General features: G+C 45.4%; 1 protein-coding gene across 3 annotated transcripts in view; it reads left to right on the forward strand.

Moving 5' to 3' along the window:
* PAPLN (papilin, proteoglycan like sulfated glycoprotein) overlaps positions 1–12,922 on the forward strand; it is a 60,914-nt gene that overhangs the window by 23,320 nt on the left and 24,672 nt on the right. For all 3 annotated transcript variants that reach the window (XR_008973010.1, XM_057416173.1, XM_057416172.1), the window contains exons 4-14: positions 1,019–1,079; positions 1,360–1,462; positions 2,342–2,472; positions 2,813–2,936; positions 3,700–3,780; positions 4,755–4,927; positions 5,565–5,688; positions 6,838–6,964; positions 8,270–8,335; positions 10,348–10,555; positions 12,344–12,520. Coding sequence is in view for 2 of the 3 variants with exons in the window: in XM_057416173.1 (XP_057272156.1) it covers positions 1,019–1,079; positions 1,360–1,462; positions 2,342–2,472; positions 2,813–2,936; positions 3,700–3,780; positions 4,755–4,927; positions 5,565–5,688; positions 6,838–6,964; positions 8,270–8,335; positions 10,348–10,555; positions 12,344–12,520 (1,375 nt within the window). In the remaining variant the exon portion in view is untranslated. The remainder of the gene's footprint in view (positions 1–1,018; positions 1,080–1,359; positions 1,463–2,341; positions 2,473–2,812; positions 2,937–3,699; positions 3,781–4,754; positions 4,928–5,564; positions 5,689–6,837; positions 6,965–8,269; positions 8,336–10,347; positions 10,556–12,343; positions 12,521–12,922) is intronic.

Raw genomic sequence — 12,922 nt, forward strand, 5'->3', positions numbered from 1 at the left:
GATAAAAACAAAGAAAACAGGGGCAGGGGGGAAGCCAGACTTTCAGTAATATCCTGAAAAGAACAGCCTCTCTTTATGTTTGGAGAAATGAGAGTGGGATTTTCAGTAGAAGAATCCAGAAGAGCACTGCTTCTTCCCACCCAGAATAAAGAAAGGTCTCTTTTGAAGGCTACTTGTTACGGTATACACCTGCCAGAATCCCTGCAGGCCTGTTCTCCATTTTGGGAGATATTAGACACTGGTTGACGTTTCAGATCTATTTCCTCTGTATCTGTAGTTCTCCGTAATTCTTACCTGCAGTAATCATAGAATCATAGAATAGTTAGGGTTGGAAAGGACCTTAAGATCATCAAGTTCCAACCCCCCTGCCATTGGCAGGGACACCACACACTAAGCCATGTCACCCGAGACTCTACCCAGGCTGGCCTTGAACGCCACCAGGGACAGAGCATTCACAACTGCCCTGGGCAACCCATTCCAGTGCCTCACCACCCTTACAGTAACGAACTTCTTCCTTAGATCTAACCTGAACTTCCCCTGTTTAAGTTTAAACCCATTTTAATTTGACTGGAATGAGAGTGTTCTACACTTTCCATAGGCACATTTACCTCTTTCTATCAATCTGCATGTAAGCAGCATGTTAGGTGATGTGCATACCTATCCTATATTGGCCACTAACCTCCTACTGCTCATGTTTCTGGTTTGGGTATTGGCACCTTGCTGTTTGCTGGACTAAAAGCTCCATTTCCATTATTTAATTGAAACATTGTCCTGAAGAGCTATACTGCAGTTGTTCATGGTGTGTGTCTCATTCATGCCAAAACCCAAGCCATAGCAGAAATGGCACTACAAGATGCTGGCTTACTTTGATAGAAAAGTAATGCATTGTAGTTTTGCTGTTTCAGGAAACTGTGAGGGTGATATGTTTGATGTGAAGGTGTTTTTTAATGTCTGCCATGAGATGATTTTTTGTGTGTCTGTTCTTCAGAGAGCTTCATGTTGATTTTCTGTCTTTCAGGGCAGAAGTTTCTTCCGGTTGTGTTGGACCAGCTCGAAGCTACCAGTCATGCAACATTCAGGTACAGTGTTCTGCTTGTCCTCTTCTTTGTTTTTGCTTGCCTGTTGCTCCTTTTCTCCAGACAAACATCACTCTTGTTCATAAGTAATATGTCATTATTAGTTTCTCTTTCTGTGGCATCACTGGTGAATGCAGTTCATCAACAGTACCCTTCAAAAGCATATTGAATTTATGCCCCTGATCTTATATGGGAGCAATGTAGTAAAATACCTCTTTTTGTTGTGCATTTAACTTTTCTCCTTTTTATGATGACCCAATACGAACATTTTCTCTTGCAACAGAGCTGCCCGGAAGGCTCCCGGGATTTCCGGGCAGAGCAGTGCGCAGAGTTCGATGGGAAAGAATTCCAAGGAAAGAAATACAAGTGGCTTCCGTATTATGGAGGTAATGATAAACATGTAGGGTTACATTTTATCCTTAACTATCAACAGTATGTTTTGACGTGATTGTAATGTTTTTGATTGTAGTACCCTTACTGGGGGGGCAGAGGCTTGCATAGGAAAAATCTTGTTGCCAGCTACAAAACATTCCTCTTGCAGACACTGGATGCACAGGCCAAGAGACAGCTCCCATTGCAGCATTACATAGTTGTCTCTTCTAACAGCCATTCTTTCAGAAACTTAAGAAAGCTGTAACTGGTTACAGATAAGTCTTAAAGTATCAGAGAAGCAGAAGCTGTGCTATATTTTTCAATATTGGGAAAGAATATTAGCATGGCACAGGAGAATCAAATGCATATAGTTAATGAGTGCTTCAGGAAATATGACATCTCTTTCTATTGGCCCATGCTTTCTTGAGGAATCTGCTCAGAGGGCAGGTGTAGAAACCAGAGGTCCTCGTTCTGAGCTTTGGTATGTTGTTAGTCACAGTTGTTTAAGAAATCAGGAGGGATTTCAAGATAGATTTTTTTTTTGTTGGCTGTAAAGGTAACAACTCCCTTGTGTTCTGTAGCAGCACATGCTCTCATTCTTGAAAGCATTGTGCTTTAAAGGAGCTTAAGAACAGTCCTGCTAAGGAATATAACAGAATATCCACCTGGCCTAACATCCCCCTTCCACCACTGGCCAGTCAAGGTGAGCAAGGAAATGGCTCTATATATTGGGGCTCTACTGGGGCATTTTTCCAGCCCCAGCAGTCTGTGACCCAGAAATTTGTTCAAAATCTGCCACTTAATATGAGTTATGTTTCTGCTCCTGTGATCTAAAACCAAGCTCTGATGCATTAGCCATACTACAGGATGTTTGTTTTCTTCTCTCCTACTAGCACCTAGTAAGTGTGAATTAAACTGTATCCCCAAGGGAGAAAACTTCTACTACAGGCACAAGGAAGCAGTGGTAGATGGGACTACCTGTGAACCTGGCAAGCGGGATATTTGTGTAGAAGGAGTTTGCCAGGTTAGTTATATTGCTGTTTCCTTCCTTTACTATTGGGTCTGTCGGTCTTTCTGTTGCTTCCTTTTGTTCTACTTGATCTTTCGTAACAGCATCAGAAAAGGAGAATCATTTCATTACCAAGGTTCTGAGGAGCATGTGGACAGCATTTATCTGTCCGTCTCTGAATGTGAAGTAGAAGATGCTAAGCCTATCCTTTCTCTGACAACTCCTTCCTTGCCTTATCCTGACTTCCCAGACTCCTTAGATTCAGGCTTCCTCATTAGATCAGTCCAGCATTTGGCCATTTTTTCTTTCCTCTGTCATTACTATTTATTCATATCAATGTTTCTGTGCTCTGCAGGCTGTTGGCTGTGATAACATGCTGGAATCTGCCAAGAAGGAGGACAAGTGCCTTCAGTGTGGAGGAGATGGCAGCACTTGCTATGTTGTGAAGGGCACTTTTGATGTGCCCAGCCTCCCCAAAGGTACAGATGCTCTAGGTGGTTTGGGCAGGTGAGGAGGAGAGAGGTAAACCTAAAGGCAACTGCTACAAAAGCTGGTGGGGACACCTGATCGCAGGATTGTCATAGGCAGGCTTAGGTGTTCATTTGAAATGTCTGTATAGCATGTAGCTCTTCATCTGCTTTAGCATCAGAATATGTACTGATGGCCGTATCCTAGGAATCACTTCCTTAGCCTCTACACAGATTGAAGCACTTGCTGTGCTGCTGGTGTCTTTCCCTGGTCAGTCTTCAGCAGGTGCTATAAATGTGCCATATGAACATAGCATATACTGCCTTCATAAGGCTGCCTCCCTCTCCAGTCTTGATAGCCCCACCAGGATTAGTGCAAGGCTAGAAAAGGGACTGCATCTTTTTCATCTGGCCAATTTTGAAAAGTGTCAAGATAACAACTACAGCTGCGGTCAGATCTCTCTCTGTTTGAGCTCCAGTAGGATGCTCGCTGAAAGTCCAAAGATTATAAAATCTGAAAAATGGACTTTGCACTGACCCCTATGCTTACTTTTCTGAGGTGAGATTAGAACTTTTTACACATGGGCTGACCTGTGGATACTGTAGGGTGAAGCTAATAGAATGCTGATAAAGAGACAGCTGAAAAGCTTCAAGCCGCCATCATGAAGCTCATTCAGCTGTTCAGGCACTAGTGAAACAGTGAGCGTCTTTGGCACCAAAGAGTGACTGTGTGGCATCCACAGATACTGAATAATGCCTTTCTGGTCTTTTTCAGGTTACAATCAAATCTTCATAATCCCTATGGGAGCCACAAGCATCCAAATTAAGGAGATTAAGCCCAGCAGGAACTTCCTTGGTAAGATTGATGTCAGAACTTCTGTTTCAGCCCATTTGGATTCCAGCCATTGCATTAAAACAAGTAGTTTAGCTGATACAGCAAAATTTGACCATGAGTACTGCTCTTTTCCTTGGTGATTGTAAATCCAAAGAACTGCTGCCACACATAAGTTTGGGATGGGCTTCTTTTCCACATAGATATGTTTTGGGTATTTCTCTGTACAGTCTCAAATTCTGGTCATGCTGCAGAGTGCAAAAAGAAGGTAGGAATGTCCTCACCTAGCTTTCTGGGCTGAGAAAATTCCAGTGAAGAAAGCAAATACTATTCTGCTTTCTGACTCTTCCATTGCCCAGTGCTTTGGACAAATCTGGCTGGTGATGTTTGCCTTTGTACAAAACTCAGATGCAGCATCAAAGGCTTTATTTTCTGAACAGAATATCTGATGAACAGGATAGAGGTGTCGAGACAGTGTGGTGTGAATCCCGCATCTTAACAGCAAACAGGACAGAGGATGACATAGGCTGTGCAGAAACAGGGCTGGAATGTACTTGAGACATTTGGCTGTGCAGTAAGAAAAAGTGTTTGGTCTGCAGTAAAGCTGGGAAGAGCCACTGTCTGAGTGTGGAGCAGCTTCTGGCACAAGAGCCTTACAGGGGATGCATGGTTGTAACATGATGGTCACCTTATTGCTACACCTGTAACACAGGGTCGAGTGGAAACAGGAGCATCCCTGTGGAGTTCTTATGGTCCTATTTTGATGTGTGAACTTTTGCTGTGTTGGTAGATGCTGCCACATTAGATGGTCACCACTCTTAAAGGGTTGCAGTACTGGTGTGAGGAGCTGGAGTTCAAATGGCAGAGCTGAGAGCTCTGGATTGACAGTACCCTGGAAGTCTAGAGCAGGCTCTGTCTCATGGCACCTGGAGCTAAGTTGCAGGTTATAGGGATGTTAATTTGCTGCCTTTTCTTCTCTGGCACGTGGGTTTGTGCAGCTGTCAAGAACGTGCGAGGGGAGTATTACTTGAATGGGCACTGGACAATCGACTTCAGCCGAGCTCTGCAGGTGGCTAGCACGGTTATGCACTATGACCGTGGCTCGGAGGGTGACCTGGCCCCAGAGCTCCTCCATGCACGAGGTCCCACCACAGAACCCCTCATCATTGAGGTAAGCAGCTGTGCTTGCCCCCACTGATACTCTTGCTCTCTGGTTGCATAGCAGCCCTTGATTTGCAGTGGGAGTGCATTGGTGGGGACCACATAGAACTGGAGACTGGAGAAATGATGGAGCCCTCAGGAGTCTTACAGAGCTGTAGGCCCCCAAGATATAGACCCTGTAGGCCCCCAAGATATAGACCAAGGTGGTCTTCTTACAGAAACAGCAGTATTTTCTGCACTGATTCTGCTGCCTAGAAAGGAGAAGGGCAAAGCTTATTGGTGTCTTCCTGCCTATTCCCTTGGGTTCTGACTTCAAGGGTAGTGAGTGAGTCAGCACCAAATGGTACTGGGGCAGGGACAGGCTCTAGGGCACTGCTTGTTATGTCCTTTAGGCCAGGTAAGGACACTTACTGTTACAGGCATAGCTGGATCTCCTGACACTGAGAGGATGGAATGCACCCTCCTGTGAAAAATAATGCTCTCTAGAGTATCCTAGAAGGCGAGGATTAAATACAGCCTAGAGAATAAGTGCTCCTGGAGTGGGAGGGGTGCAGGTCAGCTTGACCCCTCAGGCATGTGTGAGAAATGCTGTGAAGGGGAAAGCGCTGTTGCTGTTATTTCCCTGACTTTCTCACATGCTCTTGCAGCTCATCAGCCAGGAGCCAAACCCAGGGGTACAGTATGAGTACTACCTGCCTGTGCAAGGACAGGCCTCGGGCTACAGCTGGAGCTACGGTTCCTGGAGTGAGTGCAGCTCTGAATGCGGAGGAGGTAAGGGGACAGGATCAGGGACGGCTGCCACACTGAAGACAGTGTGCTGCCCTCTGCAGCTGCTTCCCAGCAGTCTGTCTCCTGCTGGCAGACAGCACAGGTATCTGCAGGTGGCAAATAAGATTTGGTCAAGGGAAGGTAACACATGGAGTCACAACAGTACTGCCTCCCATGCCTTGTCCTGTCTTATTTTCATTGCCCTAATCCATAGACTTGTTACTAGGATCTGTTTTGGTTTGGTTCATTTCTCTTCAGTTCTTTATGTCCTTCTCAGGCTTTTTGAACTGCTTGAGGTGTCCTCTCCAAACTGACCTACATAACTGAATCCCATCATCACCTTTTCCATTAATAAAGTTATGGATTTTAACCTAAAAACCAACAAAAAAGCCCCCAAACAACAAAAACAACAAAACAACAAAAAAAAAACAAAGCCAGCAACAACAACAAAAAAAAACAAAACAAAAAACACAACAACAACAACAACAAAAAAAAACAGAAAAACCAAACAAACAAGCAAACAAAACAACAAACAAACCCCAAACCAAAATCAAAACACCAAAACAACAAACCCCAGTAAAACAACAAACCTGTCCAGCTGACTTGTAAATAGAGTTCCTGTCAGCCTCTTCTGGTCTTACAGGCTAATGGCTATTTCAATAGTTTTTGCCATATTGTGGCTGTAGGTGCTGATATTGTCTTTGCCTGGGCACTCTTATCCTGTAGGAAGCATGAAGAGTTGCAAGTTTTTCTCCTGTATCCAGTCTTCTCAAGACTGACCTGAGTCTAACAGGAGACTCCCAGCTCTGCTGCTATATACTGCACACATCATGCAGTGTTTCTTGTTGAAGTCCTGGGTATGGTGCTTCCCTTGTGAGTATAAATCCATAAAATAATAGGAAAATGCTCCTCAGGTACGCAGAACTATTCTGGCTCTCTTGCCCTTCCAGAGGACTCCTGAAAGGAGTTGGGGAAGCATCATTTGTGCACATAGTGACAAACCAAGATCTGCACGGGACTCTCTTTCCAGGTTCGCTGCAGCAAGTGTGGATTCTGCACTACTTTAGAAACTTGTCTTGCCACACCAGCACATTGCAAACCTGGTTCTGGGTGGCCTGTGTTGATCAGGGTACTCTTTTGCTTCTCCTTTAGGTTTCCAATCCCGCTTGGTGTTTTGTACCATAGACAATGAAATTTATCCAGACTATATGTGCAGGAATAAACCACAACCAGACAATAACCGGACATGTGGCCATCAGACTTGTCCCCAGACAAAACGGTAAGATTTTCTTTCTTCTTCTGGACTCTGACTTCTTCCTGAGGTGCTTTTAGAACCAAGAAACAGAATTACCCTCTCACTTTTCCACCTCTCCTGGCCACCAGTGTGCTTCTCTCTAAGGAACTGTTTCACTTCTTAGAGAATCATAGAAAATATCATAGAATCAGAGAAAGCCCAAGACAAGGCTGGTGGTGATAACACTGTGATGAGGGCTTAACACTTTCTTTCTGTGTGCACAAGGAAAGGGCTAAATACATCCTATGTTCATTTTATGGACCAGTTAAATTTGCTTTCCAGAGTAGGATTGTGGAGGACAGTCTTCTAGCCCACATAGGAGGTAAGAAGCAGATTCTCTGGGTTTTGTTCTTGTCATGGTTTAAGCCCAGCAAGCAACACAGAAAACCATGCAGCCACTCACTCACTCCCCACTTTCTTCCTTCCCCTCCTCCTGGAGGGATGGAGAGGAGAATCGAAAGAATGTAACTCCCATGGGTTGAGATAAGAACAGTCCAGTAACCAAGGTATAACACAAATCACTGCTGCTGCCACCAATAATAATAATAATGATAAGGGAAATAACAAGGGAAGAGAATACAATCGCTTACCACCCCCCAACCGATACCCAGCCTGACCTAAGCAGTGATCTGGCCCTTCCAGGTAACTGACCCCAGTTTATATACCGGGCATGACGTGCTGTGGCATGGAATACCTCTTTGGCTAGTTTGCGTCAGGTGTCCTGTCTCTGCTTCCTCCCGGCTTCCCCTCCTCCCTGGCAGAGCATGAGACTCACAAAGTCCTTGGTCAGAGTAAACATTACTGAGCAGCAACTAAAACCATCGGTGCTATCAGCGCTGTTCCCAGGCTGAAAGTCAAAACCACAGCACTGCACCAGCTACTAAGAAGGAGAAAAAATGACTGCTACTGCTGAACCCAGGACAGTTCTTTTCAACTGGAGCCTGCAAAAACAGTGGGAGGTCAGAGCTGGTGTCATTTTGTCATTTCTGCATTTCCAGTGTCCTTGCTCTAAGAAAGGGATGAATCCTGGAATCTTTTCATTCACCAGCATTATCAAACCCCTTTACCCAGCCCTTTCCACCCTTGCTGATACAGCTTTACAGTCGGCTTCACTTGCCTCTCACATGGGCATCCAGAGCTGTGACCAGCTGTATCTGGTGGGTGCAGTGGAAGCCTGTGAGTACTGTTGTGGGTGAGGGGGCACTTGGAAACCTGGGAGCATTTCTGAATACGTGGCAGTCTGTAGGTACTTGTTTTAAATTCTTTAAATCCTTTGTTCTGTGTATAAAGGACTTCTTACATCTATCTGCCGCAAGACTGGAGTCACAGCGGAGCGCGGAGCTCTCAGATGAAGAGGTAACAAGAAGGAGGCTACAGAGAGCACAAGAAGGCAGCTGCTCTCTTCTGCTCTCCACCTAGCTGCCCGGCAAAGATGGGGGAGCTTTCCTCTTTGGCACTGGTGGTAGCAGTTGGTGGTGCTTTGCTTTGGATTCTTGGCAATGAAAATGACGGTGGAGGGTGCTGGATGGCAGCCTTGCTTAGGTGTTTGTGCGTGCTGCTGGTAACTTGATTCTTGTGGGACTCAGAAGGGGACAGTTTCTTCATAGCTTTTGGATGCTTATCCTGGTAACTGTTCGGTTGAGTTTTTTTATGGAATAAAGGTAAAGAGGTGAAGGGGTGTTAATTTTTGAGTTATCAAGATAAATTAAAGAACAGAAAGGAACAGACAGCATGATGGACTGGGCAACATAAACATTGGCTAGGATGCCAGCATGCCATAGCAAAGACTTCAGGGTTTCTAAAAAGCTCTTCTTTCTTTGACATGGGACCTATAGCAAGCAGGAAAGTCCCTATAAACTGAGCTGAATACAAGGACATGACAGATTCAATACTTACGTACAATGAGGTATGCTAAGTAAAAAAGATCAGAAGAAAGCAGTTATCCCCCAGTAAGATGCTAATCGTGCAGGACTTGCAATTCTTTGCTCTCTGACAAGGGTCCCAGGCTTACAGCTGACCTTGTCTTACAAAGGAAATGAAACAAGTGTCAAGAGAAGAAATTGAAAGAAGCTGTAGATGAATGTTCCTAGTTAGTTTCTAAAACTGTACACTCACTTTACAAGAGGTAGAATTCAGTTCGGGGGGAGGGAGTTAATCCTTCTAGCGTTTCTGAAAAATCTTGATCAAAGCATTTGTTTTGAGCCCTGAAACCACACTGCTCTGAGTGGCTTCTACTTGCTGTAGTTGTTCCCTTTCCAATGGGAACATCTTATTTTATAGCAAAGGCCATTTGTTTTTGAGCTGCTATTGCACCTTTAGCAAGAAGGAAGTGTATCTTAAGGAGATGAACATGGCTGAGTCTGCTGTGGAGTTTCTGGCAGGGGATGAATGTGAATTGGCTGGGTGAAACTCAGTGAATGAGTGGTGAGGGCAGACCAGGTAAGCAGCTGGAAAGCTCAGGGACAAAACATGAACTGCCATCACTCTGCGGCTGGGGCTCACCCAGCTGCAAGGGGAGATCGCAGTTGACAAGCACATCACCATGATGCTCCCCCTCTGCCACCAGTGCTTTTTGACTGCACAGCAAGATGGAACTGGAATTAAACAAAATGTTGTCGTCCCTGAATCCAGGCCATGTAAGGTGTGCTCCCAGCTACCTAGGCAGCACTGAGACATGGAAATGGACAAGGGCAGGGATTTTAACATCTAAACAGATTTTGTGGACATCCCTCCTTCCGTTAGCAAGGGTGTATCATTTCTGTGGCACCTTCAGCAACCAAACACAGGACAAAATCCATGTTTTGGGAGTTTTTGAGTGTGCTGCTGTTAGAGAATTTGGCTGATGGGAGGAATAAACCAGCTTTCTACTGGCTGTCAGGGAAAAGTTCACAAGCACTTCTGAGAGTGTCTGGCATGGCTTGCAGGCAGAGTGAGGTCTTGGCTTGATTTTACTGTTTCTGATAGTGGCAGGAGTATAATGGGTGGTTAGCCATGTGTGTGTTGCTTTTCTTTTAACTGATCTAGATTGTTTCTGTGTTTTTTTTCTTTCTTTTTCTTTGATGTTCCATTCCAGGCGTGATTTTTTTGCAGGCATCAGGATACCAAAAGCCAGGGAGAAAAATCTTCCCCCTCTGGGAAAGCACAAGTGTTTTGTACTGGGGATTTGTCTCTGAAGCAGGACTCAGGCTTTGCATTGCCAATTAAGCTGGGTAGCACTTGGTCAAATGGGAACTCGCCTCTGACTCTGTTCTGCAAAAGGAATTTTTCCCTGTCTGATTACAACAGGGACATGGCACTGATCTCCTCTGTGTTTCTGAGGGGTTTAGCTGGGCTTATGTTTTTGTTTTGCTTGAATCTGTGACCTGCAGGTGGAAAACAGGGGAGTGGGGACCCTGCTCAGCTACCTGTGGTGGGGGCACCCAGACTCGCTCTGTTTACTGTGTGGCATTCGATGGTCAGAGCTCCCAAGGGGTGGTGGATAACGCTGAGTGCATGGCCTTTACACAGCAGCCTCGCAGCAGTCAGCCCTGCAACATGAGACAATGTGCAACCTGGAGCACGGGGCCCTGGTCAGAGGTGAGTTTGTGTGTGTGTGTAGGTAACTGCCCTTGGCACCTTGGAAGACCTGCCAAAGCTTGGGCATAAACAGCAGGCTCCTTTTCTGGGGCTCTAAAAAGTGTGTGTCTCTGGATAAGTGGTGTGCCAGGGGTATAGGGTGTGTCCTTGTGGTCCTCCAACAGACTTCCAGCTGGCTAGCAGCTATGTCCTCCTACATACGTGTTGCTCAAAACTGTGTATGCCCCTGCACCTCTGGTCTTCTTATTGCATGTTCTCTCTTCTCTGGTCTGCCAGTCCTTTCCCCACTCCTGTATTTTTACAGATCCACCAGACATGGCACTGGCTGAGTTTCTGAGTCAGGCCTGGTGAAGGCAGAGGGCAGGCATGAGAGCTCCTGTCCATCAGCTGATGATGCGCTAAACTCCCTCCTCCGTAAAACAAGAGCTCATGGCTACTGTCTGTGCTGTTTCTTTCCATGCATGTTGCAGCCTCAGCATTGCTAGGCTTGGGCATCAGTACTGCAATCGACAGTTGGTAAGCAAGATGTGCTTGAAACACTGGTGACCTGCTGTTTGCTGTGTGTCCATGCAGGGCTTCTCCAAACACAGCTGTGTGGTGTGTTTTCTGATGCTTTTTGTGCGTTTATATCTCCCGGAGACGAAACTGTTCAAACTGGGTATGCTCAGTGCTGCCAAGCCAGGCATTTAGGAGGCATCTTATGTTCCAAGGGCTTAGAAAGTAAAAGTAGTCTCTACCCGATCCCTAAAGCGCAAGAGAATCCTCCTCTTTATAGGAGGATATGCATGCTTGCAACATTTGACTTAATGATCTTGTGGTAGTACTTTGAGTGGTGCAGCAGAATAAAATGCAACTTTGAGGCATGATACAGACTGTATAGCATAGACTCATATATGTATATATATACATAGACTGTAGATTCTTTTTTTACCTCCCCCTCCCCCTTGTGGGATGTGAAGTGTGAATTCTGAGATGACTTCAGGGTTTCGTAGTAAGGGTGCTGTCCAGGGAAGGCACCATGTGTCCTGTTCTTACAAACTGATCTCTGTTATTCATGCCAGGGTTCTCAAAAGTGACTGTTTCATGTACTTTCAGAGATAAAATGTCACTCTAGTAAATGAGTGGCTGGAACTCAGCTGGGAAGCTCATCTAAAGTAATTCGGACTGTCCCCAAGTTAATGCTGTCTGTAAAAGACCTTGGTAATTCATGGAAAAGTAGGCTGGATTCCAAGAAACATGACTGTGAATTTAAGAGGGCATTGAAAATGTCACAAGCCAGTTGCTAGTACAGAAGTTGTGTCACAGCTACACACCATGAAAAATGAAGCACAGGGTCTTCAGGCAGAAGACATGAGCAATACAAGAACCTAATCTTTATATCTTCCCTTTAATTCTTTACCTTGTTCTGACTGTAACCAAAAGTAAATAACACGAGGTTCCAGGTATTTCCTGCCATTTATTACTCTTGATGTATACTGCAGTATTGATACTTTTTTTCCCAAATCATTCTCCATGTCTTCTCTGGTACAGATCAAAATAAATGATACGACTAGGCCAAAATCATCCAGTGAGCTCCAGATCTCCCAGACCCTATCCACCATGCCTTATAGTCTGTTCTATAGCATAAACAACTACTCTGCTAACTCCCGTCCTGAAGATGATTTTAATGGTGGTTGATTGTTTCAGGCAACCTCAGAATGGTGCTCTGCCCTAATGTTAGGGAGCATAGCCTGGAAGTGCAAGTGGAAACCAGGTGCTTCCTTGTAATTGTTTGGCCCCTTTCTGCAGTGCTCAGCTAGCTGTGGGGAAGGGGTTCAGACCCGGACTGTCACCTGCAGAACACAGCAGGGCTCTCAGGCTCCGGACTTCGCTTGCCTAATGGAGCCAAAGCCGTCGGCCACCCAGCCCTGCCTGAAGGAGAGCTGCATCCAAGAAATTGGCTGGCATGTTGGAGACTGGGGTCTGGTGAGCATCACGCTTCCACGGTTCAGAAATAACTGATTGTATTGCTGTCTCCTTGCAAACAGACTTTGATCTGTGCAGTCTGCGCACTGGCTGAGGCTGAGAGCATGTACTGCTTCCTTACCAGTCCCTTGGCTCACATCTGCGTTGTAACTGGCACTAGTAATGCTCCAGTTAATCTGCTGCCTGCTTTGTGTGCAGCTGCTACAAAAATAAACCCTTCTGATGGGGGGGATTATAGTTTCAGTGACAGTGGCAAAATGCAGCCAATAAGCTGAAACAATAATCCGCCCTTGCTGCTGATTCCCAATTCTTTGCTCCATTGCTGTGAATAGCAGAACAGCTCTTTGCATAACTGTGACCAGGCTTCAGGACTGGTCATTGAGCATGGTGATATGGCTTAAG

The sequence above is a fragment of the Pezoporus wallicus genome, unplaced genomic scaffold, assembly GCF_028554395.1.
Source record: "Pezoporus wallicus isolate ANWC-B61680 ecotype Strahan unplaced genomic scaffold, APGP_CSIRO_Pwel_v1 scaffold_2146, whole genome shotgun sequence".
In the NCBI taxonomy this organism is placed as follows: Eukaryota; Metazoa; Chordata; class Aves; order Psittaciformes; family Psittacidae; genus Pezoporus; species Pezoporus wallicus.